Here is a 27,882-nt window from a genome sequence, read left to right on the forward strand (position 1 = left end):
CCCGAGGGATACGTATTACGGACACCTTTTGCAATAGGTTTCATTTATTTCACTAAATCAATTTTCTTATTTTTTTAATCCATTATTTGAGTCTCTTATATTTTAAAATATACTAACTATTGACTAAATTTTAAACGATGACTACAAAGTTAACTAATATTTTCTTAAATAAATAAGAACTTAAAAAATATTTGAGAAAGGACTAAAATCATGACTCTTGAAGTAAATGACACACTTTTTTTTTATCATTATACCCACATGATCATTTGAATATTTAATACAAAATATAATATTAATATAAATTTTATGAGAAAATAGTTTAAAATTCAAGCTTTATTCTTTTTTAATTTATCATACTTTTATAATATTATATATTATATTTTAAAATATAATATAAAAAATTAAATTTTATTTTTATGTAAATTAATATATATATATATATATATATATATATATATATATATATATATATATATACTTATATATACTTATATGAGCTTTATTTTTATTTTATTTTTATAATCATATATATTTTTATCACATTATTCAAAACTTATTTATATAGTAAATATATAATATAAATTTTATATTTAATGTGTATTTTTATATAAATTATAATTTCATAAACTGCCAGTATTTTATTATTTTTTAAAATATCCATATGTGTAATTTAATGACTACTTATATTAAGATATTATTGGTATTTATTATAGTATTATTTTTATTTATATTTAAATTTATTTAATATGTACTTTTTTTAAAGAATTAAATTATATAGTAAAGATGTATAATTAAATAAAATGATAATATTTTTTATTTTTTTTTAAATATTTGTGCATGTGATTTATTGAAATTATTTTTTATCTATATTACGATAAATAACATGAATATAATATATAAAATAAAAAATGTTAAACTATTTTAAAAGATAATATATAAGACTTATTGTCATTAAAAATAAAAATAAAACTTATATAAATATACATATTATAATTTATATGAAAATAGAATTTAATCTTATATATTATATTTTAAAAGATAATATATAAGATTATAAAATATAATAAATTTAAAAATAATAAAATTTAAATTTTGAACTATTTTCGCATAAAACTTATATTAATACCATATTTACATCAAATATTCAAATGAACACTTGTGTGTAATGAAAATAAAATTTAATCTTATATAATATATTTTAAAAGATAATATATAAGATTATAAAATGTAATAAATTAAAAAAGAATAAAATTTGAATTTTAAATTATTTTCGTATAAAATTTATATTAATACTATATTTTGCATAAAATATTTAAATGAATACTCGTGTGTAATGATAAAAGAGTATGTTTCTTACTTTAAGAACCTCTTTTCTTGATTATATTTTAAAAATTTTATTTTTTACGCTTTAGGGACTAAAATAGTATATTTTAAAACATAAGAGAACTCAAACAGTGAATTAAAAAATAAGAAAATTGATTCGGTAATATAGACAAAATAGGAGAATAAATTTTAAAGTTAAGCCTAATTTTTTCTCATAAGTTAAAATCAATTTATGCATTTTAACTTTTACATAAAAAAATTCCATTTAACTTCTCAAAACTGTTTTAACTTTATGCATAAGTTAATTTTTAAATTAATTTATATTATTATTTTTTTTGTTTTTCTTCGTGTGCTTATCCATAACTTTGTCCAAACAAAACTTATGTATGTGAGAGAGCTTGAAATATATATATTTTTTTTCAAATAAAATATCAGTACCACATTTGAAATTCTTTACCTGACATCAGGGCCGTGTACAGATATTTTGGGGCCAAAGGCGAAAATATTAAATGAGTTTTTTTTACAAGAATTTTAAAAAGACTTAGTATATTATATAAAATATCAATTTTTATATCAATCTTCTAGTTTTTTTAGCTGCAAAATCATTTATCAGAGTTTTATAATCAGGCAATTTTAACACTTCACTTTCAATAGATAAAATAGCTAACTCATTCAATCTTCTATCTTGTAACATTGTTGATTTTATATATGATTTAAGCAATTTTAATTTTGAAAAACTTCTTTCAGCAGATATGCAATGTAAACATTTGGAAAAGAATCTAAAGTTTTAATATAACTCAATACTTCTATTGGTGTGTTAATTTCTTCTCTTAACACTTCTCTTAATATTTTCAATTCTGAAAATAAATCAAGACTATCAATATCAGAGTATTCATTAAACCTTAAAAACTTTTAAATATTAATACAATATTTTTTCAATTCATCCTCGTCTAAAGCTTTAATTTTTTTGGAATCAAATAAAAAACCAAAAATAGTATCATATTATAAAAATTGTTCAAATCGTGTCTCAATAGAATTAATTGATTGACCTAATATGTATAAAAAATACTCAATACGGAAAGATTTTTCAGGTGAATGTGTGATCTCATTATTAAAATTGTGAGTTGGTATTTTAAATATTTTTCAAATTGACTCAATTAAAGATTTAAATTAATTTATGTATACAAAATATCAACATGAAATAAAATTTTAACTAAATGTGTGATCTTATAATTAATATTTTTCGCCAAAATATCTTTTTTTATATATCAACCATAGACATTAAATTTAAATTTTGTACTAATTTTAATAGATTTTTTTTAGGTAAAGGAGAGGTTAAATATAAAATAGATATAAAATAATTTTCTTTAACATTTTGAAATAAAATTAAAATTTTAGATAAATAATTTACGATGACCATTACATTCATAACTTAAGATTATGTAGTCTTATTAATAAAAAAATGATTACAAATAATAAATCATGTCTTAACAAAATTTACCACTTAATAATTTAAATTAACAAAAAATATTAAAAATGTAAAAAAAAAAAATGAAACTCTCGGGAGCTAAGACAAAGGTCTCATTGACCTTATAATTTCTACTGTCCTGCTGACATTCACCCAAATACATAGTCAATGTAACTTTTTTTTATTAATTAATTAGAAATCAAAATAGATAGTAACTATTATAAAAGTTAATCGATATATATATATATATATATATATATATATATATATATATTAATTTGTGATTAGAGGATAGTAATATAAATTTCTTTATATTATCAGAAGATGAATTATTTAAAAATATAATTAAAAATAATTAATATTATCATTCATATCCAAATTATTTGTAACCCTTGTAATATCATTTTTGTTATTTTTTTCTTTTATTTATTATAAGTCTACTAAATACATTACTAAAGAGTTTGGTACAGATAATACTACATTCCCTAAAAGTACTGGACCGAGACAAATGACACCTGCATAGTCTAGACTCTAGTGGTGAAGCAAAAACACCAGTTTTAATGTTTTTCTATATTAATAAATAATACAAATTATTTGTGTCAAATAATAAATTTATTTGTTCTAGTTTATGAGAAAGATTCTTGGCATCTTAATCTTTTAATTAGCCTGAACATGCATGGTGAGTGGTGACGCGATTTCCACGACCAGAATCGCTCTGTTGTCATTTTCCAAAAGATACCATTGGACCCACCAAACCAGACCGTGTTATATGCCTCACCTTCTATATTCATGTGCTTCCACATATTTCTATCCTAAACAGGATATTATCATACTTGAATTTTGATATTGACAAATTACTATTTTGGGGACTTTTTTTATGATAAAGAGCAACGTTACGTGTAATTCTTATGGTGTCGTAGGATGGATAGATAGATAACTTCTTTTTTTTTTTTATGTATATAGTCATAAATTTGATCATGAACTTTTTTATAGAACAATTTCTGTATAAAATTTCGATCTATAAACCTTTGTGCATGAAAAATTGTATATGTTTAAAGAAGTACATTCTTTAAATGAGTTTTAGCATTTTATTTTTTAAGAGATTAGTATTTAATTTTCAATTAGGAGATATTATTATAGGTTAAACGAAAAAAGAAAAAGAAACATTAAAAATTATTTTAAATTTGTAGAAAACTATAAATTTTTAAAAATATTTTGATAAATTATAAATTTTTTTTAATAAAAATTATTTTTTTAAGATATTTAAAAAAATATATTTTTTATTGATTAAAATATATTAAAAATTATAAATTTGTATGGATCTTATTCTTTATTCAATTAATATTCAATTATTATGTAATTTTTAATAAATTTTAATAACTATTGATTTTATATTACTTAATCCGCTTATCTGATAACACGACAAATAAATTGATTAGTGTATATTACTTTTTTATGGTCAAAGATTAGAGTATATAATTGAAAAGGGACAGGTTCACCTAGGATTGGATTGAGGTAGTAGAAGCAACATCTTAATATAAAAACTTCTCCCCAAAAGGAGGGGAGTGGGGTTCGTTTTGTTCTTTAATGATTTTTAATTTAAATGTATTAATGAACTTTAATTGTGTTTAATATAATATAATTAGATTTTAACTAAAGGATGTTTCAAGGACCAATCAAGAAAACGTAAATTTAATCACCTTTAAATAAGATTACTAATTCAAATATTATAAATAAAAATATGATTGAAATGAAAAACTTTACTAAAAGTTACACTTACACCCCAACAATTTTTTTCTTTCTTTTACTTGATTAACCAATATCCAAAAAATACTAATTAACTAATTTTAAAAGATGAATAAATATTATAACCTATGACTTATCATAGACGACACCATGTGATGTTCCACTCAACCTATTTCTTAGTATCATTATTATTATTTTATTTTTTTATGTTCTTCCTTCTCTCTCTTATTTCCTGTTTCCTCTGTCTCATTCATTGTGCAGGAGAATATTCAAAAGATCCAAAGCAAATGGCCTTGGACCCATATTAGACCTTAGTCAAACGCAGCAAGCACTTTAATCCTTGGATTAATAACTTTAAAGCTTGGCAGATACAATTAGAAACGTTTAGATAAGCTGATTTTTCATTTTGGATACAAAATTTTAACTCAGAGAATTAATTTATCAAACAATTTAAATTTCTGTAATCTAGACTTCATTGTTTGGATGTTTTTTATGGAAAATTTAAATTTTAAAATAGAATTTTAAACAATTAAAAATTTAAAATTTTAATTTTCTTCTAAAAGAAATTCTCTTCTTACATTCTCATTGCTCTTGAAGAAGCACCGTATGAGATTGAGGAACATTGATCGGGTCTGAGCGTAGAAGAACTAGCATACCAATCATATCTTTTTTTTTTCATTCATTTTTTTTTCACCTTCATAATTTTAACTTTTTTTATCCAAACACAAAATTTTAAAAATAAAAGAATTTCAATTAAAATATTTAAAATTCTTAGAATTAAAAATTTCTCAAAATTTTAAATTCCTCCATCCCATCTTTTTTTTCATTATATCAAAATTAATGGCCCCACACAAAAAGTAGAAAATAATAAATAATGGTATATTCCATGTGCTGTGGAAAATTAATATTATTTTTCTCTATATTCTTAATTTAATTTAACACACAATGGTCCACTGCATTGCGCTAACCAGTGAGCATCGAACTTTTAATTGGCCATTGAAAAAAAATATCTGCCGACCTCAAAAGCAACAGGACCACAGGAAAAAATAATTTTTTTATTCTTCCATTAAAAGATAAACGGTTGATATATTAAAATGTCAACTGTTCATTATAAAGCTAGTCTTTATATTTTACATCATTTTATATTTTAGTTTTACGTGGAAAATTCTTACACTTCATCTTATTAGTATGTACCTATAGATATACATAATTCGGTTCCTACTTTTGTCTTTATATAATTTTTTTTAACACTTTTATAATTTTAAAACAATAAAAATAATTTGTAAACAATTTTTTATGTATGGACAAAAATGTATTTTCTTTTCACATAAAGTCTAAAATAAATAAGTAATGTAAAATATAAGAACTAAATTTATAATTGGATGAAGATATTTTTTTAATTCAATCATGTAATTGGTCATAAGTATTTATCGATAGTGTTGATAACTAATATGTGTTAAAAAAATCTGATTGATTATGTGTCAATTGTATTTTTTTATCCATAAGACTTGAATCTAAAATTTTATTTAAAAAAATTTAAACTTAGTTTCTTTTTTAATATAAATTTAGTTACACTTAAACTAACTATGTTTTGGTATTAAAAGTGATGATATTTATACACTCTATTTAGGGTTTAGGGTATATGTAGTGATAAAGAGATATGAAAAGGGAAAAAAAAGGAAGAGAAAGAAAAACTAACATATATATAATAAATGATGTAATAAAAAAGACAGAATGAAAAAAATAAATAGAAAACAGTTACCGTATGATTACATATATTCTTTATAATTGAACCAACAAATAAAAGTGGAGGTACCCACTTGAGGAAAAAAAATAAAAAAAACTAAGAAATTGCTTAATTGGTGAGTTGTTGTATGTACCAATTCAGTGCCCTGCAAAGTGGACCATATTTATGAACCCCTTTAACAACTGATGAAATTTATAACTAGATTTGAGTATTGATAAGTAGGCCAATGGAGCGAGCTGAAAGCCACAGTTGAAAGCTATATCTTGAGTCAACATCCAACGTGCAACCAGGACAAGCAAATACCATGTTCTGAATATAAATGCTTGGAACAAAGCAAAGCTTGGCATGCTAATTAATTACATGAATCATAATTAATCTACCTAGAGCCTAGAGGGGACTCAACTCAACAAGTGCATATACAATAATGTAACAACCACAAGACATGCATGATAGTCACAAAAATCACTTGGGCTATGTTTGATTTTGTTTTTGGAAATGTTTTTTTTTTTGTACCCCATATGTTAATATACACGAGCAAAAATATAAAATACAATAAGTATTTGACGTAACAAAGAAAAAAAAAGATAGAGATAAAATAAATGATGTCAACAACAAAGTGCTTAAAATATTGAAGTGTTTAAATATCATTATTCTTTCTATTTAGGATGCTTTAAATTCAGTTTGGAAAACATATTTTGTTTCATGACATGATTAATTAACTTCAAAAAATGCGTTTATACATTAAAATTGTATATGAAAACTTAATTTTGTAAAAATAAGACATGAGTTATTTTTACAAACTTTAATCTAAACATGCAGTAATCTATTTCTCAAGAGTACTCCTTTAATTTCCTCAACCCATGTTTTTGTTCTTGAAAATATAATGCTTCTAGTAGCTAGGGAATGCCTGGGATAGCAGCTATCCACCTGAAGAAAGTCATCCAACACACACAATCAGGAAAAAGAGGGACATGAATGTGCATTAATGTTAGATGTTGTTATCCCCAAGATTTTTGCACAAATCTTAAAACCATTGAAGCATAACAATTGTGAAAAAGGTGAACAAAGTTCCTCCCCCAAAAACTTCTGCTGCTGAACATAATTTCACCCTTTCAAGAACAAAAAGATTCATTATTGTGCGAGACCGGGTGTGTATGAAAGACAAATTTCTGCTTTTACAGGGTGTTGAGTAAGGAATAATACCTGGTGATGGTACACTATCATAATATAACATAAATCCATCATCAAGTTATAGTGTTGAATGGAATAAAAGTAAAAATAAAATAAAATAAAATAAATTGATATTCATTTTTATGAAAAAGACACACAAATATATATTATGTGTCTAGTGGTAAAAAATTTAAATTAAAGATCTAACTAATTAATGTTTTTTTTAAGAAATTAAAAGAAAAAATATTTATTGTAAATATTATAAAAAAAATATAAAATTATAAATAATATAATTTTATGCATTTTAATAAAATATTTTTTTAATTCCTTAACGAATATATAGTAGTTATGATTTTCCTTAAATTAATAGCAATTAATGTTGAAAAGAGGGTGACCAAGTAAGAGTCTAAAGATAAGACGCAATATTTGACATGCATGCATCATTTGAGATCTGATTCAAATCATGGATCATAAAGGTAGGAAGGGATATTCATTTAGAAGTCAGGACTAACAACAACTTAATATGATTTTTTTTTGGAATCAACGAAGAGGCAAGAATTTTTTTAATATGATTACACAATTAAACAAATATCGGCATCTGTACACACATATAATGAAAATCAACCAGAAAGAATCTTCAAAATGATTTTGTTTTTACTCTGTGTACTTAATTTTTTTTATTTTAAAAAAATTAGGGAGTAGGGAGAATCTTTTGTTGAGAAAGGTGTACATACAATACAAAGTGAGCAAATTAAATTAACTTTTCTCGTTTAAGAGATTCATTGAGAGACATAATAAATAGCTATAAAAATAAAAATTAATCATGTATTGAGGAACCTGGACAATTTATTATAATAAAAAATTGGGATTTGTGTATTTTATCTTTTAAAATATATGTTGCACTTAATAAGAGTGAAATCATGAATATGTAACTAAATATTTGAAGGCAATTTTGTTGTTTATATTTACCAAACTCCAGTAAGATTTTCTTGTAAAAAAAATAGATGTCATTTAAAACAAACACTCTAACATTAGGATAAAGAATTTAAGGGTTCACCTAAAATAATCAAAATTAACATAAAGACTTTAAAAAAACCTCACAATCAGCATTTTTTTTTTACCTCCTCATGAAAGAGCACGCCGCCAGACACAAAACGAAGAAAATTACGGCCGTGCACCTTTCTTTTTTTTTAAGTTAAAAGCAATAGCATTGGCACGTTCTGATAAAACTGTTTGTCTTTTCTGAGTGTAACTTTTACCTTTTTTTTTTTTAATTTAAAATCTTATGGAGCTGACAGCTAAAGAGAGAGAAAGAAAAAATAACACATCTTTTAGGGTGTTTTTTGACAAATTTGATTGTCAATTCACAAAACAGAATTAGGCATTAACCTTGAAAATCAATATCAATTTGAACACATGATTTACACGTGTATTCCTCATATCGTCTTCCAACTTTCCCCTTTGGACTTTGGTGGGTCGATGGCCAAATGATCATCGCCACCTGCTATCCATGATCTTGGACGAACCAGAATGATCAGTCGAAGATTTCAGGACAATAATCATGATTAATGGAGCATTAAAGATCTAAATTGACGTCCTACTCTTAGAATTATTTTAGAATATTAGTTTAGGTCTAATTCAATCCTAAAAATTAGTCCAGGAGTTAAGATTGCTCCTCACTTATATATTCTAATTTGACTTTATTTTTAACTAATGTAGAACTTGAATTTTTTCCCAACACACCCCTTCACATCCAACACGGCTTAGTGCGTGAACAATAATGATGGATGACCCTTTTTTTTATTAATCTTGAATATGGAACTTGAGTTTTTCCCAATACATCTCCTTAGGCCTAACATTTTTTGGATTTTTTTTGGTGCGTGAATAACAAATGGTTTGTGACCCTTTGGATTAATCTTGAATTTGCCTTGATACCATCTTAGAATCTTAGGATGTGAGTTTAGATTTAACTCAACCTCAAAAGTTAGCTCAAAAAGTGAAGATTATCTATCACTTATATATTCTAACTTAACTTTAATTTTAGTCGATATAAAACTTACATTTTTTCCCAACACATACAAAAGGGAAGGACAAGCATAAGACCGGGGGCAAGGGTCTCAGGATAGATATATTATATTTCTTATTTGAATTCTTCTGAGTTAGGTCCAATAAACTTTAGGTATCATCTAGCTACATGAACAGTACTGAAACAAATAATGCCTGAACAACCAGCCACAGAGAATTGTCGAATACAAACTCAATTTTCTCTGTTTTTTTGTTTTAGATTTCGGGAGAGGAGAATGACAATGCTTTGGGTAGACTATTTTCAACTCTTGCCATGTGAAGTCACGCTCTGAATAAGCAAAAAACTGATAAAAGTATATAGTTCATACGCGTGAAAATGTCAAGTCTCGAGTCAAGTATAGGGATTAGTTTGTATTGAAGCATGCAAGCAAAATCATAACACGAATAATCTATTAACTAGAGTATGAAAATTATATGGGCTAATTAAAATTTTAGTCCTCAAATTAGGGCATTTTGAATTTTTGTCTCTAAATTAATTTTTAAAAAAATTTGACTCCTAAAGAATTTGTTGCTCTTAAAAATAGATCCTAATGTTAATATCTTTTGTTAAGTGATGAAATGTCATGAAATAAGACACATTAAATGACATGTGTATGTCACATCTATCAGGTAAGTTTTATTATATTTAGATAAATAATTAGAATATTATATTATTAAAATGTAAAAAAAAAAAGAAAAATCATTATTAAATTGTAATGCTCTAAACACCTATGGATATACAACAACCACCCATGAGGAGATTTATGTCACAGAACAATAATTTATCCTCCTCCATTACAATCTATAATGATATTTGTAGTTACTTGAGTAGATAATTCAACACTTAACAAAAATTATTAACGATAAAAATTATTTTTAATAACGATAAATTCTTTAAAGACCAAATATTTAAAAAAGTAATTTAGGAATTTAAAATTCAAAATCCCCATAATTAGAAAACTAAAAAGTTAAATAACCCAAATTATATGAACCGGAAGGAAAAGAAAATTAAAAGTTAGCAACCTCTCCTCTCCTGCAAACGTAGGAGCAGTTTTAGTTATTATTTTTTTTTATTACTGTTGGTGGCAAATCATGAGAGTGTAATTCAATAGTTTTGTTACGGATCAGGCTCATGGCCCGATCCATATTTAGAGTTCATCAGCCCAAAATGGTCCACCACCAAAACATATATGTTGATTTCCTTCCACATCTTGCCACATAGAACTTTTAGCATCTTGGCATGCATGCTAGAAAAAAGTCATTTTTTTTTAAATCACATGTATTTTTTATGGGAAATATGTAATCGGATAAGATTATTATATAACATTAGTTTAACTAAAACAATTTTATATCAATTGATTTATGCGGTTGATGGTTCGTTAATAAAAAGATTAGAATATGATCTTTAAATTTAAAATAAAAATATTCTCTCTCGAAGTTTATTTCAAGTCTATTTTATTGTTAGACCAGTCCTTATCAACACAAAGAATTATTTCCCTCTAGAAGACTATGGGGTCTAGATCATAGAATTCAGTTCTATAAATACTAGCAGTGACATTGAATTAAATTCACATTTAAGATATCTGATATCATCTCTCTGATAAGATTATTATTGACTTAAATATCCGAGTACTTTTTGCATATACTCTACCCTTTCATCTTGGTGTTCCTACGGTGCCAAAATCTTCACTTACATCCAGAGACTTCAGACGAGTCAGTAGTCAACCTCAGATTCGTCAATAGTCTCACAAAGAAATAAAAAATAGGAAAAAAGAGCAAAAACAAAAATAGTATCACTCAAGAACACCAACAAGGAAATAATAATAAAAAAAAAGATTCAGACCCTGATTAATGGCATATGTATTTTGACATATTATTTGAACAAATTATCTTTTCTAATCTCTAAAAGGTAAAAATCCTAAAATAACTAGACAAGTGGGATATCTATCTAAATTGAACTTTTACATGAACACTTCAATATTTTTGACGCGGACAAAATAGAACAAAGCATTATGTTCTAGTCCGTTGTCTTTGATTCCCATCTTTTTAGTAGAACCAAAATGTGTACCACTTTTAGTATTGTGTTATGTTATGTTCTATTTTAAAAATACATCAAAGATAGAATAGAGCCCATATATTATGTTTGATATTGTTCTAATACGGCTACCAATAGCTAAAAAAGAGCCCATATATACATATATATTTTTAAGAAACTTGTTGCGTACCCTACCTAACTAAAAAAAGGTTTTGTTTTTTTAAAAAAAATGTTTGGATTACTCTTTCTATCTTTATATATTATCAATCCAAAAAATACTTAACACATGTGTTTGATTTGGTGTCGTAGGATTACTGTTGGTGCATATGCATGCTACAAGTTGTAGCTTCCACGTCCATTGACAATTAGTTATTTAGACGCGGAAGCTAGCATGCCTTTACACAACGTGTTTCAATGGCACTCATTTAAAGGTGACAAACTTTCATGTACCATCTAATGGTGAAAACCCGACAATTTAGGCACCCATGACCAAATAGCATAGCTAGCAAATATATAACATCAACAGAATGGCATTTTCTAGCACACAAAAATCAAATGGGTTTCCAAAATCAGGAATTTGAAAATTCTGAATTGAGCCAGAACAAATAATCAAGCTATTAGTTCTTAAGCAGAAAAACAGGTGAATTGTACCTGTCTTGATTGTTACAGATAAAAAAGTAAAAAAAAAAAAGAGCATATTAAATATAATTTTTAAGTATCAAGAGACGTGATGTGTAATTTATTTTAAAATTTGTATCTTAATTCTTAAATTTGTTAACCTTTTTATTTATTTGATTTTTTTTATTTAATTTAATTTAATTTTACATCAAAAGAACTAAATAAAGCAAAGTATTTAAGTGATCAATCCTTAATAATTTAAAGATACTTTATGCTTACAAAGAACTGGCGTGGGTCTTATTTCTTATTCAATAAATTTCATTTGTAATTTCATACATTTGAAAAAATCACCACATAATAGAGAATGCGATAAAACAATATTACTAATTAAGGTGTGCCAAATTTCAACAGGCTAAATTCGGATAAATAGTTATTTGTATTTAGATGTTTAATGATAAAAGAAATAAATTAAAACAGAGTAGATAAAACAAAGTTAATTTATTTAATTATTTATTATTTAAAGGGGAAAATATGAAATCTATTTCACATTTTCAAAACAAAGGGAAAAATAATATTATTAGATGAAATAAACTATATTTCATTTATTTTTATTTTAGCTTAAATAATTTAAATATTAGACCTCAATATTATTTTATTCTACTTCATCTAATTTAAAATTTAAAATGATTTTTTTTATTGTAACTCTTTTCATTAATACATAAAGCAATAATTGTCTCCTAAAGATGAACCTTTGTCTTTTATTAGAGAAACTTTGCTATTTTAAGATGAGGGGTTGGATTATTGGGCCTAAGGGCCAGGGTTTATTAGCTTTGTTAGAGCCTAAGGTTGTTAATAAGTTTAAGTTCCTTTATTTTTGTGTATTTTATTTTTTTTCTTTATGGACAAAAGATTTTCTCGTTCTTTTCTTTTTTGAAAAAGGCTTTAAACGGTTGAACCCAATTACGTACATATATATATATATATATATATATATATATATATATATATATATATATATATATATATATATATATATATATATATATATATTATTTTTTACTGGGAAAGTCTTTTTATCAATGGGCCCAAAACTTGCTCCGCATACCAATGGTTTTAGGTTTTGTTTTTTTTTTTTTACATGTTTTAGGTATTTGTCGTTCATTCTAGGATTATTTTAAAAACAAAAAATAAAAAAAAGGATAGGATAATAATAGTTAAATTCAAGCAAGTAAAAAACATATAACTAAAAAAATAGTTAAATTCAGTTTTATCCTTACTTGATGTTCAAATTTATTCTTTATCAGAATTTAAAAAATGTATAAATAGCTTTCATTCTCAAATTAATTATAACCAAATCAATATAAAAGAAAAAGTAATAACGCCATTTGATTGTATTTGCAATCAGTTGTAACCTTTTAAATAGTAGAATTCAGTTTTTTGTTTGTATGATATATATAAAGTTCATCAAATAATTAGAAAAAAAGATATAAAAAAATACGTTGTTAAGATATTTGTTTCAAAGAAACATACTAAACATTTACAACGTTTTAAGACTTGGTTTGTCTCACGCCTCTTCCAAAATAACTTGTTGCGTCAAATTAAACCCAAAGGTACCCAAAAGCAAGATCGAATTGTTTGCAACTGTCTTCTAACTTTAAGGAAAGCAATCTTTTCATGCTTTCTCTTTGTCATTTCACCCATAAACTCAGATTAAGCACATCATATTAACTCTTTTATGTTATACACAAAGTAAATTTTCCTTGAGACCACGAATCGCATAATGTATATATATAAAAAACGTAAACACCATTGAATCGAATTAAATACCGATCAACTCTAATTAATCACCACGAGTAGGTTTTACTTTTTTTTATTTATTTGTAAGAATCAAATATAATGATAAAAAATTTAGAATAATTTACACATTTTCAGTTAATTGAACTTAACCCCTTGATCGTGCTGCTGATACTCAATTTTCACCATTCATTAAAAATATGTATACGCACGTGTCCACATTATGCTAGGGTTTGATACTCAACTTTTAACCACGAGTACATTATCTGGCGCTGTTAAAAAGTGCTATTTTATTAACATTTATTGGTGCGACGATATTCTTTTTTTTTTTTTTTTTTGGTTTTCTACCAATATCTTTTATTGAAAACAATATTAATTGAACCTCGCTGTAACATGCATGTTACGAGAGATACCCAACTTTATTACTGTATGAACTCTTACTTTAATTAATAAACACTTGAACCTTTGGGGCTTTATAAAATCTTTACGGCGTTTTTTTCACATTGTAAAATGTTCATTTTTGTTTCTTTAAATGAAAAACAACAATAGAAAATGAGTGAAAGGCAATGTTAAGGAATATGTTTGGCTACATAACAACTTTTAGTGGACCAACATCTACAGCCTTCAGAATGATGAAGCCCTAATGATACTAATATAAATGAAACCACAAACTTGTATTCAAAGAAGTTGCTGCATTACCGGAATTCATCAAAATACCCGCATGACACCGAAGTCATAACAATGTGGCTTTTAAGATGAGCAATTTATTAATTAATCTCACACTAAATTCAAGGTCTTATTAATTAAACGTGTCACTCAGGGTTTAATTAAACACGTACGTACGAGTTTGCATGAGATCTCTGCTTAGTACAATTAATCTTATTTAAATTTCATTAACGGATATTTCGGGCTTGTGTTGTTATTAGCAGCATTGTGAAACTTCACTTCAAAAAAACTTTGTTGCATAACTCACTACACGTGACAAGTCATATACCCGTAAAACCAACATGGTAATGAGAAGGCTGATATGGTGAGTGATTAATAATGTTAAATTTTAGGAAATTATAAAAATTAACTTGATGATTAAAAGGAGAAGAAGGAAATGGAGGTCGGGGATTCTTTGTTAATCTTTATAATCTAGAACAGATGACAAATCATTATATTGAAGACAAAATGTGAGTAAAAAAATCTCATAATTAAACATAAATACGTGTGTTGAGCAACATATAAATAAAAAGAATTTATAAACATATTGTTTTAAAGGTTTTCACTTAGATGTGATGTGTGTGATTTGTTTGTGACTCGTTAACAGAAATGTCCCTTTGATTATATACTTGACCTAACAAATACGGAATTTGTAACTTCTAAACCTACATCTTTGGTAACGTATCTTCATTTTCTAACATTTACATAATTTTTGAAAAAGATAACTCACGTTTAACGGGCTGCCAATGTTCCTTTCGTATTTTCCCTAATTTTACCATCTAAACAATAAATACATACCTAACAATTTATTATTTTCCTAATTTTATCAAGGTGAATCAACCAAGCTCATTTACCTTGTCACACAAGATTTGTATGGTGGACCCTCCTCTGCCCAATAATTCCACAATATAATTTAAGATCACCACAGGTGCACTTTCTTCCTATTCCAAAATACCTTTTACACAATGTCAAACTAGTGAAGGTCCCAAAAGTAAGAAGTTGGTAAATGCTTACTTTTCTGTCAGGTCATGGAAAATGAAAAAAAGGTTACAAAAAAACCTTCACTAATATGATAATAGTCCAGATGATAGGGGGTGTCATGTGTATGATCCAATATGAAAATGTTCGTACACATTTTCTCATCAAAACTTAGCTACCCCCACTTCTTTCTATGTCTCCCTCCTATTAATTACCCTTCTTTCCCTCTACCTTATTTAAATGTGCACACAAATAGAATGCTTTTCCCAAACCTGTTCAATTTAACCCGAGTGCCTCAAAGCTCTCTCCAACAACAATGGCAAGAAAAACTTGAGCTTGGTCCTTGCTTTTGGGGATGGCTTGCTCCATAGTTATTGGTTCATATGAGGAGAGCTTGCCTCTAGGACATTTTCTAGTAACAACTATGATGAAGCAATACCAAGATTGCAGTCATTTAAGGCCTCTCTAACTAGACATGATTCCATTGCTTCAGCACCATCTTCCTTATCACCCTTCTCAACCCCTTCTTATGCTCGTGCTCCTTCTCCTCTCTCACTTCAGGTAATTCAACTATGCACACACCCTTTAGTCAAAGTCTAGTCCATTTTTCTTTTGTGGTGAAAATATCAAGTGTTTGATATTTTTTGTCATTCAGGGTGTGAACCATCACGCGTGTACCGTGTGACGTCTTATGGTGCAGATCCAATGGGTAATTCGGATAGCACTGAGGCACTCCTTGCAGCCATAGAAGGTGCAGCCAAGGGTCCTAGTGAAGGATATTTGATGGAAGGCATCTGAGACCTTGGAGGTGCTCAGATTAGTCTTGAGGGTGGAAGTTACTTGATCATCCGGTCACTGAAGTTGCTGGTGGCCGGGGTGGGGAACCTTATGGTATGCCTGCAGAAACCATTCTAATTGTTAACTTCATTCATGAACAAATTTTTTTATGACAAATATAAACCACCTATGAGTTATTAGTTAATGTACAATATGGAAAGTATCTTCCAAATTCATTATTATTTGCTAATTGTCACTTTGCTGTAACTTGTAAGACTTTATGACTGCTAAATTTAATTTTTGAGGCAGGTGGTCCAATTTTTGGTCAAGATGGTGGAGCAATTGGTCTAACTAGACCAAGAAAATAAGACTATAGCTATAAAGATTTTAGAAAAAAAATTGCCCTTCTTCAACCGTTTCTTTATTATCACTACTTTTTATTCTTTTCTACACAGTTTTTTTCTTTTTTTAATTTTAATCAATTTTTATTACATAAAGTTGCAGAAAAGTCAAGTCAAACTGCACTCTTCCAATTTCATTATTCAATATGACACCCAAAACTTTTCTGTTTGATTTTTGATAGCTAAGTTTGATTTTTGTTTGTATTTTGATGCAAAAACAGATACATGGGGGGACTAAAAGAGCCTCAGATAATTATCCAGAAGACGGCTATATCATTGATTTGTCACCCTTTCTAATGGACGAAACAGTTTACCATCTTACAATTTTGAGTTCATAACTCTCAAGGACCTCTTGCTGGACTCAAACTACAGGGGAGGGGGCATTTCAGTCATAAACTCACTTAGGACTAGCATAGACAATTGTTACATCACACATTTCACCACCAATGGAATTTTAGTCCAAAGTGGCCATGAAACCTACATCAGAAACTCTTTCCTTGGCCGGCATATAATTGCTGGTGAGGACAAAAATGAGAGGGACTTCTCAGGCACAGGAATAAGCCTCCAGGGTAATGACAATGCTGTCACTGATGTTGCAATTCTCTCGGCTGCAATAGGATTAATGGTCACTGGTCAGGCCAATTTCTTGTTGGACATTTTAGTGTAATTGATCTCTTTATTATGTTAAAATAAGAATGCACGCTTGTTTTAATGTAATAACAAGATGTTCGGTTTAGGCAAATTTTAGAAGTTACATGGAAGTTACTAAAACTTCCATCAACGGTTGGAAGTTACATGGAAGTTACTAAAACATCCATCAACGGCAATTTTTAAAAAGAAATCACTTCCATCAACCGCCAAAAATCACCTTTTCTTTGATCATAAATAATCATTCTGGTTCAGAAAGCATAACGGGTGACAAAACATAGAAGACCAAAACAAAACTCTTGAATTATAATTTTATGATTTTATCCGATTGAACAATTTTGGTTGAACCCCGAAATTTGATTCAATCTGAAAGTGTTATACACGACTTCAGATTTATCCAGTATCATCTCGATTTTTCAAATTAACCAACATTTCTGCTGTACATTGTTACAATAAGGCCTCGGGCTTTGGAGGCACTGGAATTTATTTGAAACTACCCAGTTTCAGGTAAACAAGGATTTTTGAATTCTTACATGGATTAGTATTGTTGCAGAAGACCCAGTTCAACTCCATATCTCTAGCAGTTTCTTCCTTGGTGATGCCAATATTGCCCCAAAGTCCAAGAATGGGGTTGTGAATGGTGTTGATATTGTTGATCAAGTTATTGTTGATAAAAACATTGCAAGGGGGATGAAGTTAACGGCCACAGTTGCAAAAATGTCTATGCAAGGGAATGGAACCTCTTGGAGTGTTGATTTTAACAATGTTTTGCTTTTCCCTAACCTTATAAAGAATGTTCAGTACTCTTTAAGCTCCAAAGGGAGCAGCTTCCCCAATGCTCTAAGGAATGTGTCTGAGAATTGTGTTGTGATTGAAACAAATGAAGCAGTAGTAGTGAATCAAAGTGCGTTAAGTTGAAGAAGGTTTGAAGCTGGTGAGTGGTGACCATAAGTTTGGTCAAGAGTCTTGACTCAAGAGAGAATTGTGCATACCGTAGACCGTAGTTGTGAACTCTTTCTTTGGATCAAGTTAAAGTAACCATAGTACCGTATACTAAACACTGCTATATAGATTTAGAAGATTTAGATTGACTGAACCACACATTATACTGTAATTGAATGAAAAGTATTGTATTGATAGAAGATATACTTTTTGAATAGTTTGTTTTTATGGTCCTAGGTTGAATCAATACCAGCATCTCCTTTTCTCATTATACAGAATAAAAAAATGAAAATTTTATTATAGGAACTTCAGGCGAATTATAGGTTTCCAGTTAATAAAAAGATCAACCAAATCCATGTGGTATGGTTGACTATTTTTCATTTGGTTTGTTATTTCCCTTCTTCAATATGGATTTATTATCATTCATCATTTCTGATTTTATTTTATTTTTCCTTCTTCAAAATATTTCATCAACTAATATTACGTTGATCCAAATACAACTGAACTTGAATTTTTAAATAAAGTATTAAGTTTGAGTCTTAAAACATAGCAAAGAAAGATCCTTCCAAAAATGATTAGTCAAGTTCTTAAGTTAAAATTAGTCATTCACACATATGATGGATATTTCACACCTATATCATGGTTAAAAAAACTCCTGGATTTTCTTAGAAATTATTGCCAAATTTAACAGTGTACAACTGCTCTAATGAACTTAATACATCTGAAATTAGTCTCATTGTTTCTGGGATCTACATGTGACTAGCTAGACAAAGAGAACTCAACCATCTTTATCAAGACTTGTCAGCCACCAATAAGTCAAAGCACATGAGGCAATTTACACAAATGCTTTTCTTTTACTTAAATGCATTTTTTTATTTTCTTTATTTAGTAACACTTACAGAAAAAAGTAGTAATTTCGTGGAAAATATAGTGATGACTACTCGGATAAAATCGTGTCAAGGAACTTCTAGGAGGCGTGGTAGAACAGCAGAACAGGTTAAGGATTTTTAAGTGTCTAGCATGTGTATGTAAGCTTTTGCATTGCAAAATAAATGGAGAACATATTCTAGGCAGAAGCAGTGAAGGTGTAGAGGTTTGAAAACTAATCTTTACTATTTTCAATTTCTGGGTTGGCTGATTTACTTTGTTGCATGTTATTCAAAAATGCTCACTTGGAGAATAATAAGTTCTAGGCAACATCAGGATTTGATCTAACTTAAAGTTAGAATTTTCATAGTGAAATTTTACATTTTTGTTTTCAAATCATAAGGAACCAAAAGGATGGAATTTTATAAGTTATAAGAAACTGCCAACAGGTGTGACCACAGCGCTGTCATCAAGAGACATTTATATCCAGGTGGTTAAAAATTTAAAAACTATCTTTTTTGAAAAAAAAAAAGTGGGTTGATTGAAATTGATCCCCAAACTCATAATATAATGCTTTAGTTGGAAATATTTTGGAATAAATGAATAATTAAAAAACCTTGATAGTAAAAATATTGAGAAGAAATTAAGCCATTTTTTTAATTTACTAAAGAATTTTAAAAATGTGAAAGAAAAAAGAAAATCACAAGAGTAGAGAGAAAAAAACATAGAAAACTTATAAATAAATAAAAAAAGACAGAGATTGATGAGAATAATGGGAACAAGAAGTCAAGAACTGGTCTTTTCCCCTCCTTTCTAAGGCTAAATCACGCAATTGATTCACGCTGGTCTCTTCTCTCTTCCACGCAAACTATTCCTTTACAACTACATTTTATTGGCCATTATCCTTCTCTGCACTGGTACCTGCAAGAATTTGGCAATGGTTTCTGAGGCATGTAAAGCCCATTCTAAATTTACAGTTCACCTGGCTGATCCTCTGGAAGGGATTTTTATGCATCATGCCTTTTGATTACCCTGAAAAAGACATTTCACCTGGTAAGAAAAAATGGAAAATTTTGAATAAATCAGTTTGAATGCCTCAAATAGGTCTTCAGTTAAACCTAAAGATTTTTATCCAAGATGAGCCTCCTTTCTATCAAAGTGAATTGATAATTAAACTTTACAGAATAAATGGAACCTTTTCAGAAGTAATTAACAGCAATTCTACATGTGCTGGTCATCCTAATCCGGATGAAGAATGATATTATCATCAAGAAGCTCAAGTTTGGTCACCAATCAATGTAAGCCATGCAGAACAAGCATAACTAGAAGGTGCTAGCATGAATGGACAAATAATGATGAATGATGTGATGGGTAATTAATACTTCCACAAATAAAATTATTTGCACATACATAAGATTATTGTGAGAACACAATAAATATTACGCCATAAAAAAATAATAACAAATATAAGAATTTAGAGTAATTTAACACCTTCTGTCTGCATTGACGGAATCTTCTCAAAAAATATTTTATTATCATAAAAATATTTATAATATTATAACATATTTCAAATAATATATCAATGGTTACAATATGGTTTCATTGACACAATAATACAAGATTCTCTAGACCCATCTAAAGAATATGTGACACCCTTTCCAATCACAAAATATGATTCACAACTTGATGATCCGAACTTATCTTCGACTTATGAACCCATGAAGCACAAGTGGTGATCTTGTTGTTTATGCGTGAAGAGAAACAATAGTTTGTACTTTTACTTTTCCAAATAAGCATGTGCGAGTGTTAGTTATTTGTACTAAAGTCTGAGTCAATTGCTTGTACTTTTCAAATAAGCATGCGTGATTTTTTGGTGTCAGTAGACTTAGACTGTCGATAGAGTCATTTGTCTATTTGTAAGCTTCTTTGCCGATAAAGGGGACTTTGAGTTCAGTTGTGAGATATGAGCAAAAAAAAGAAATAAAACATGTGTTTATAAAAATTGAGTTTCTAAACTTCTCTATCTTCTTCCAGAAAGCCTCGTTCTTTTAATTATGTCTTATACCCCTATGAAAGAAATAGAGAAATGACTAGAGTATGCTTTACACTCGTCTCTTGTCTCTTGTTGTGGATCTTGTGCATCAAAAGTATATCTGACCTAATGATTCATTGTTTCGGTCCCTATTGTTATTTATATTATCATCAAAATGAGTAATTGGTCTTGAAAAAGTAGACTATATGTTGAAAGCTGAAAAGCTTGATGGTGAAAATTTTGATCATAGTATTAATAATTCTCTATTTTTTTATGTGGTGGGAATAAAATATAATTATAAGAGTAAAGTGAGTCAGGAAGATCCTAAATCATGACAAAATGTTAAAAACGATAAATTAAAATTAATATACATGTCAATGTATAATAAGAAAAATCAATTCTTCTAAAAAAAGAAATCAATATAATATATCAAATTTAGTAGGATAAAAATACATTAGCGCATGAGAAATGCAGATAACATGCATAATAATGTCGGTGTTTCCACCACTAGTGGTAGTGTGTAATAAATGTAAAATTTAAAAAACTTGATCGCTTAAAAGAAAAATTAGTAAATAATTATAAAAAAAATCTTTCGAGAAATAAATTTCAAGTAAATTTTCTATTTCAAATAAGTTAATTCATTCTAAAATGCTGTATCTTTTATTGGAGTGTTGCTTCCTGCACCCCGCACCCAATAGAAACTGAAAAAACTCCAAATGGACAAAAATGTCTGGTCCTTGTTGAAACCTATGTTCACTACTGAATTAATCCATAAATCACATGTGCACTTATGGAATGGGTAATCCGTAAATCATTTCCAAAACACTAAATCTAGATTATAAAATAAAATAAAATAAAAACTTGTGAACTTAGGGAATGGAGAATCCATAATTATGTATACGTAATTCCAGAACTAAAATCCAAAAAATTTCAAGATTACTTGTTATGGAATTATGCATGCATATTCTCGATTGTCCATTTTAAAACTATGCATACATAATTTTGAAACAAGTAATCAAAAAACAAAATCTATTCTAGATTACTTGTTTCGGAATTATGTATTCATAATTTTGAAATGGTTAATCGGTAAGTGAAAAAGTTTTTCGTCTATTCCAAATTCGCCAATCCTTAATTATGACTAGATTTGAAGGGAAAAAAAACTTAGGAACTTACCTCAAACAATTTCTTTGACGTAGATAAACGAAGGGTGACCCATGCCTTAGGGAAGACGAAGTAAGTGTGACGGAGGAAAATGAAGCAATTGTGGTACATTGTGGAAGCTACTGAAGCTGGGTGAAGAAGCTCCAGCAAGGGTAAGAGGAACTTATAAGAAAGAGTTAAAGAAAAGCAGGTTCATGTAGTAATACATGGGGCGCAGGAAGCCAAAGCCTTTGGGTAAGGGTTGACATTGACACATGACCCCAATGGACTTTGAAGTTGGCATTGGCTAGTCCATCTTAATTTGTTGGCTAACAACACAAGTAACAAAGTTACTAATATTAAAACATTGGATTCAAATTCCAAGCCAGGGTGCTCCCTCTATGTCCCATTGTGGAACTTGGCAGATCTTGGATTTGAATATTGCACTAGCTAGGCTTCCCCTTCCTCTTACAAATAGCATTTTGCATATGGTTGTTAGCTTCAAAATTAAATGTGACATTACAACCTCCCTAGTGTGCAATACGTACCATGTTAGATGAACATACTAAGAGCCTCCATTGTAGATCTTACCTTTTGGGTTTAATATTATTATGAACATATATAGACGTGACATTATAACCAGCTCGTGTAACACATATCAAACATGCAGTATCTTATTCATCATGTCACGTATTAAGAACTAGAAAAGACTTCTCTCCTTAGAGTCCAAGCAAGCCAAACTAAAAGAAAAGTCCCTCACACCAATCGCTCCAATTCCCTTACGTCTCTTGGACTCAAACTCACGACCCTCCAACTCACAGTTTGGTACACACTCTTACATCCTCCACAACCATGACCATGATGTTTCACTCTAAACCTACCATTTCTTATAAAACTATCTTCTCCTATTGCACTCTCCCCCAACCGCTCCGTAACTTTTTGCCTTGCCATGGCCTCAAACTCCATGGCTGGCTTGATCACCAGTTCGAATTCTCATTTCTCGCGTGACTCCAATGAGGTATGTTATGCTTAAGTATTCTCCTTCTTCTTCATTTCATGTTGCACAACATTATTTTTAATGTGTTAACATGTTCCATGTTGGTTTTTCGCGCGTGTTTTATGTCTCTTTGCAGCATCAGGCTCCTCCTACCCGGCAAGCTTCGTCGAAAACTACGTGTCGAGTTTGTGGCGATGAGATTGGATACATGGAAAATGGGGAGCTGTTTGTGGCTTGTCATGTGTGTAGATTTCCTGTTTGTCGACCGTGTTATGAATATGAGAGGAGTGAAGGGAACCAGAGCTGTCCACAATGCAACACTCGCTATAAGCGCCACAAAGGTTAGTTCAGCTCTTTAAGCTTTGTGTTATGTATTAATGTATTAGGACAAAACATAGATGCAGTTCCTTACATGCATTTGGTGATGTTCTCAGATTATAAGAATTGGAGTTTTATCTTGATAATCTGGGTAATAAATGTTTACATTAAACGTCCAAGTGGTTTCGGGACACCGTGTTTTCTGACCAAGGATAAAATAAAAAATAAAAAAATCCGTCAGTTTGAAGCTGAAATTCTAATTCTGATTAGAGAATAACAAAACACCTAAAGAAATGCATCTTAGTATGATAACCTGGTTTTGCTGACACATTGATGGTGGCTTCTATGCAGGTTGTCCCAGAGTGGCTGGAGATGAAGAGGACAACATTGATGCAGATGATTTTGATGATCAGTTTCCGGTTGAGAATCATCGTGAAGATCTAGATGGGCAACATGATGTTAATCATGTGGTAATTTCTTTATTCTTAATCAAGCTTCTAAAAATAAGTGCAATGTGAAATTTAATAATCCTTTATGTATTTCAACAAATGGAGTTTGGCCAATTTTATTTTTTTTTGTGAATAGCCAAAATGAATCAGGACAATTAGTACTGTGGCTGTGCTAGTTAATGTGAATGATCAAAGAGACTATGGAATTGACGTAATTTTTACAGGAAAATGGGGACTACAATCAAGAGAAGTTGCATCCCAGTGGTCAAGCTTTCTCTTCAGCTGGGAGTGGTAAGAAACTTGTTAAATTTTTTAAGGACCATAGCATAGGCAAATTGCTAATTATCCATGTGATGGTTTTTCTTTCTGGGGTATTCTATTTTGTTTATATGTTGGTTTATTGTTCTGTAGTTGCGGGCAAGGATTTCGAAGGGGACAAAGATTTCTACAGCAATGCAGAATGGCAAGAAAGAGTAGAGAAATGGAAAGTCAGGCAAGAAAAGAGAGGTCTTCTAAACAAAGAAGATGGAAAAGAAGACCAAGCAGAAGAAGATGATTACCTGTATGTGATCTCTTCTATTGCTCTTCCCAATAGATCGTAAAAGCCTTGATCTGTGTACATGAGATTGTTACCTTATGTTTCTTTTTCATGAATACTAAATAATGCTGAAGAATCAAGCATATCAATTAGTTTACATGAGTTAGTATTTTTCTCCATATCAAATTCCAAGATGATCTATAAGTATTTGTTCTAAAAATGTTATTAAAATTTTCACCCTAGTTTCAAATATGATCAATATTGCCTTTATTACTAGAAAAATTTGTTATTGATTAAATTCCGAACAGAGGAATCAAAAAACTAACAAATAAATGTTACACATTCTTAAGTGAAAGCTCGCAAGGGCACCCCAACCAAAAAAGCAAGCAATCATACAAGATCCACTTGAGCCACACTAAGGTGTGCACAAGGCATAAAATATTTTAACTGGAACTAATGTTCTTCTGTCACCTAACAGTTTGGCTGAAGCTAGACAACCATTGTGGCGCAAGGTTCCGATATCTTCAAGCTTAATCAATCCATATCGCATTGTGATTGTGATGAGGCTGGTCATCCTTTGTTTCTTCTTCCGATTCCGTATCTTAACTCCAGCAAATGATGCATATCCCTTGTGGCTAATCTCTGTGATATGTGAGATATGGTTTGCACTGTCATGGATTCTTGATCAGTTCCCCAAGTGGTTCCCCATCGCACGCGAGACTTACTTGGACCGTTTGGCCTTGAGGTTTGAGCGTGAAGGGGAGACAAACCAACTAGCTCCAGTTGATTTCTTTGTGAGTACAGTGGACCCTTTGAAGGAACCTCCCATTATAACAGCCAACACTGTCCTTTCAATCCTCTCTGTTGACTATCCCGTTGACAAAGTCAGCTGCTATGTCTCAGATGATGGTGCATCTATGCTTCTGTTTGATTCCTTGGCAGAAACCGCTGAATTTGCAAGAAGATGGGTTCCCTTTTGCAAGAAGTATAACATAGAGCCAAGGGCTCCTGAGTTTTACTTTTCTCAGAAAATTGATTACTTGAAGGACAAGGTGCAGCCTACATTTGTGAAGGAAAGAAGGGCAATGAAGGTAGGTTTATACTAAAGAATAGGACAAGTTTCTTTTTTTTTATTTATTTATTTTTGTTTTGGTTTTGTTTTCAAGTCCTAATATGGCAGTAGGGGCTTGTGGTAATACTTTTGTGTTTGCACCATTGCAGCGGGAATATGAAGAATTTAAGGTGAAAATTAATTCTTTGGTGGCAAAGGCTCAGAAGAAACCTGAGGAGGGGTGGGTGATGCAGGATGGAACTCCATGGCCAGGGAACAACACTCGTGATCATCCAGGAATGATTCAGGTTTGGCTATTGCATCCTTTTCTTTTGTGTAATTTCATTATCTTGTCATTAAGGAACAAAACAGAACAGAAAGACCAAGGCTTTTATGCAATGTGGATAGCAACTGAATTAGCCCCCTTCCCCTTTGATTCTTACTTGGGGAATAGATTTCAAAGGAAAATATGGTGCCCATTTATTATAATTTTTCTTCAAATGTGAACATAATGTTAATTGTTGGAAACCCCAATTTGTGTCCCTTAATTCCTAGGATGCAACTATCTTTTATAGTTGTTGGGCAACTTTATGTAAAAATAATGGTTTTAAGATGTAATTTAACAAAGTATCAAAGCTTATAGTCCATCTCTATGTATCCCCTATTCTGGTAGGCATCTTCATTTAGTGCCAATTGATTGATATCGGTATTGACTGATATGGTTTATGGGTAACTTTACTAAATGCCAATTGATTTTAAGAGAAAAATCTAACATTAATAATATATAAACTACCTTTTCTTATTGAAAAATCAAGTTAGTGAAAATAAACAGAAGAAATTACTGAGAGGAATAGTTGGTATCAACTGATATGGTTCATGAACTTTCCTTTGCAGGTATATTTAGGAAGTGCCGGTGCGCTGGACGTGGAAGGCAAGGAACTTCCTAAACTTGTCTATATTTCACGTGAAAAACGTCCCGGCTATCCTCACCACAAGAAAGCAGGTGCCATGAATGCTTTGGTAAGAATAAAATCCTGATATTGTATTGCTTAGTACCTTCAGGACTAAAGATATTAGAAACATGTTTATAACTCTTCTATTGTTGTCTATCCTCCAAAGGTTCGAGTTTCTGCTGTGCTTACAAATGCACCATTCATGTTGAATCTGGATTGTGATCACTACGTCAATAACAGCAAGGCAGTAAGAGAGGCCATGTGCTTTTTAATGGACCCCAACCTAGGGAAGAAGCTGTGTTATGTCCAATTTCCACAAAGATTTGATGGTATTGATCGCCACGATAGATATGCTAACCGAAACACAGTGTTCTTTGATGTAAGTACGCCATTCTTCTAATCTCCAACTTCACAAATATGTGCAAATTTCATTTCACTAAGTGACCTTGAATCGTTTGTCTTCAATGGTGCTTTCATCATAGATCAATATGAAAGGGCTTGATGGGATTCAAGGTCCAGTATATGTTGGTACTGGAACTGTGTTCAACAGGCAGGCATTGTATGGCTATGATCCACCAGTATCTGAGAAAAGGCCAAAGATGACATGTGACTGTTGGCCATCATGGTGTTGCTGCTGCTGTGGTGGTTCAAGGAAGTCCAAGTCAAAAAAGAAATCAGGAAAAGGTCTCTTCAGTGTGTTCTCCAAGAACAAGAACAAGAAGAAAATGATGGGGAAAGACTATGTTAGAAAAGGGTCAGGGTCCATGTTTGATCTTGAAGAGATTGAAGAAGGGCTAGAAGGGTATGAGGATCTAGAGAAATCATCCCTCATGTCCCAGAAAAGTTTTGAGAAGCGATTTGGGCAGTCACCAGTTTTCATTGCTTCCACCTTGATGGAAAATGGAGGACTTCCTGAAGGCACAAATAGCCAATCATTGGTCAAGGAGGCCATTCATGTTATAAGCTGTGGCTACGAAGAGAAGACTGAATGGGGCAAAGAGGTAAAGCCATTAATCTCAAAACAATCCAACATGTGGATTTTCTTCATGCTTTACACATCAGATAAATAAGCTAATACATTGTAGGTTTAAACAATTTTTGGTTGCAGTGAAAGAAAGTTC

The 27,882-nt window shown here is 29.8% G+C and overlaps 1 protein-coding gene, 1 long non-coding RNA gene and 1 pseudogene across 2 annotated transcripts in view; 2 read left to right on the forward strand and 1 right to left on the reverse strand.

Moving 5' to 3' along the window:
- The first annotated feature begins 15,624 nt into the window (after positions 1 to 15,624).
- Positions 15,625 to 19,216, forward strand: LOC100801422 (polygalacturonase QRT3-like; annotated as a pseudogene).
- Positions 19,217 to 19,621: 405 nt separating this feature from the next.
- Positions 19,622 to 23,011, reverse strand: LOC102659695 (uncharacterized). The gene is made up of 2 exons (XR_418372.4): positions 22,489 to 23,011; positions 19,622 to 20,315 (listed from the first exon to the last, which is right to left on the reverse strand). It is a non-coding gene; the product is annotated as an uncharacterized lncRNA (long non-coding RNA).
- A 302-nt stretch (positions 23,012 to 23,313) lies between these two features.
- The window catches only part of LOC100801955 (cellulose synthase A catalytic subunit 4 [UDP-forming]), a gene marked incomplete in the record, with an annotated part of 6,650 nt that continues 2,081 nt past the window's right edge, over positions 23,314 to 27,882 (forward strand). Inside the window, 10 exon segments of the mRNA XM_014768264.3 lie at positions 23,314 to 23,473; positions 23,589 to 23,793; positions 24,122 to 24,240; positions 24,444 to 24,510; positions 24,631 to 24,781; positions 25,236 to 25,848; positions 25,979 to 26,116; positions 26,703 to 26,828; positions 26,928 to 27,140; positions 27,244 to 27,762. Coding sequence (XP_014623750.1) covers positions 23,405 to 23,473; positions 23,589 to 23,793; positions 24,122 to 24,240; positions 24,444 to 24,510; positions 24,631 to 24,781; positions 25,236 to 25,848; positions 25,979 to 26,116; positions 26,703 to 26,828; positions 26,928 to 27,140; positions 27,244 to 27,762 — 2,220 coding nt within the window.

This window comes from Glycine max, chromosome 15, assembly GCF_000004515.6.
Source record: "Glycine max cultivar Williams 82 chromosome 15, Glycine_max_v4.0, whole genome shotgun sequence".
Taxonomy (NCBI): domain Eukaryota; kingdom Viridiplantae; phylum Streptophyta; class Magnoliopsida; order Fabales; family Fabaceae; genus Glycine; species Glycine max.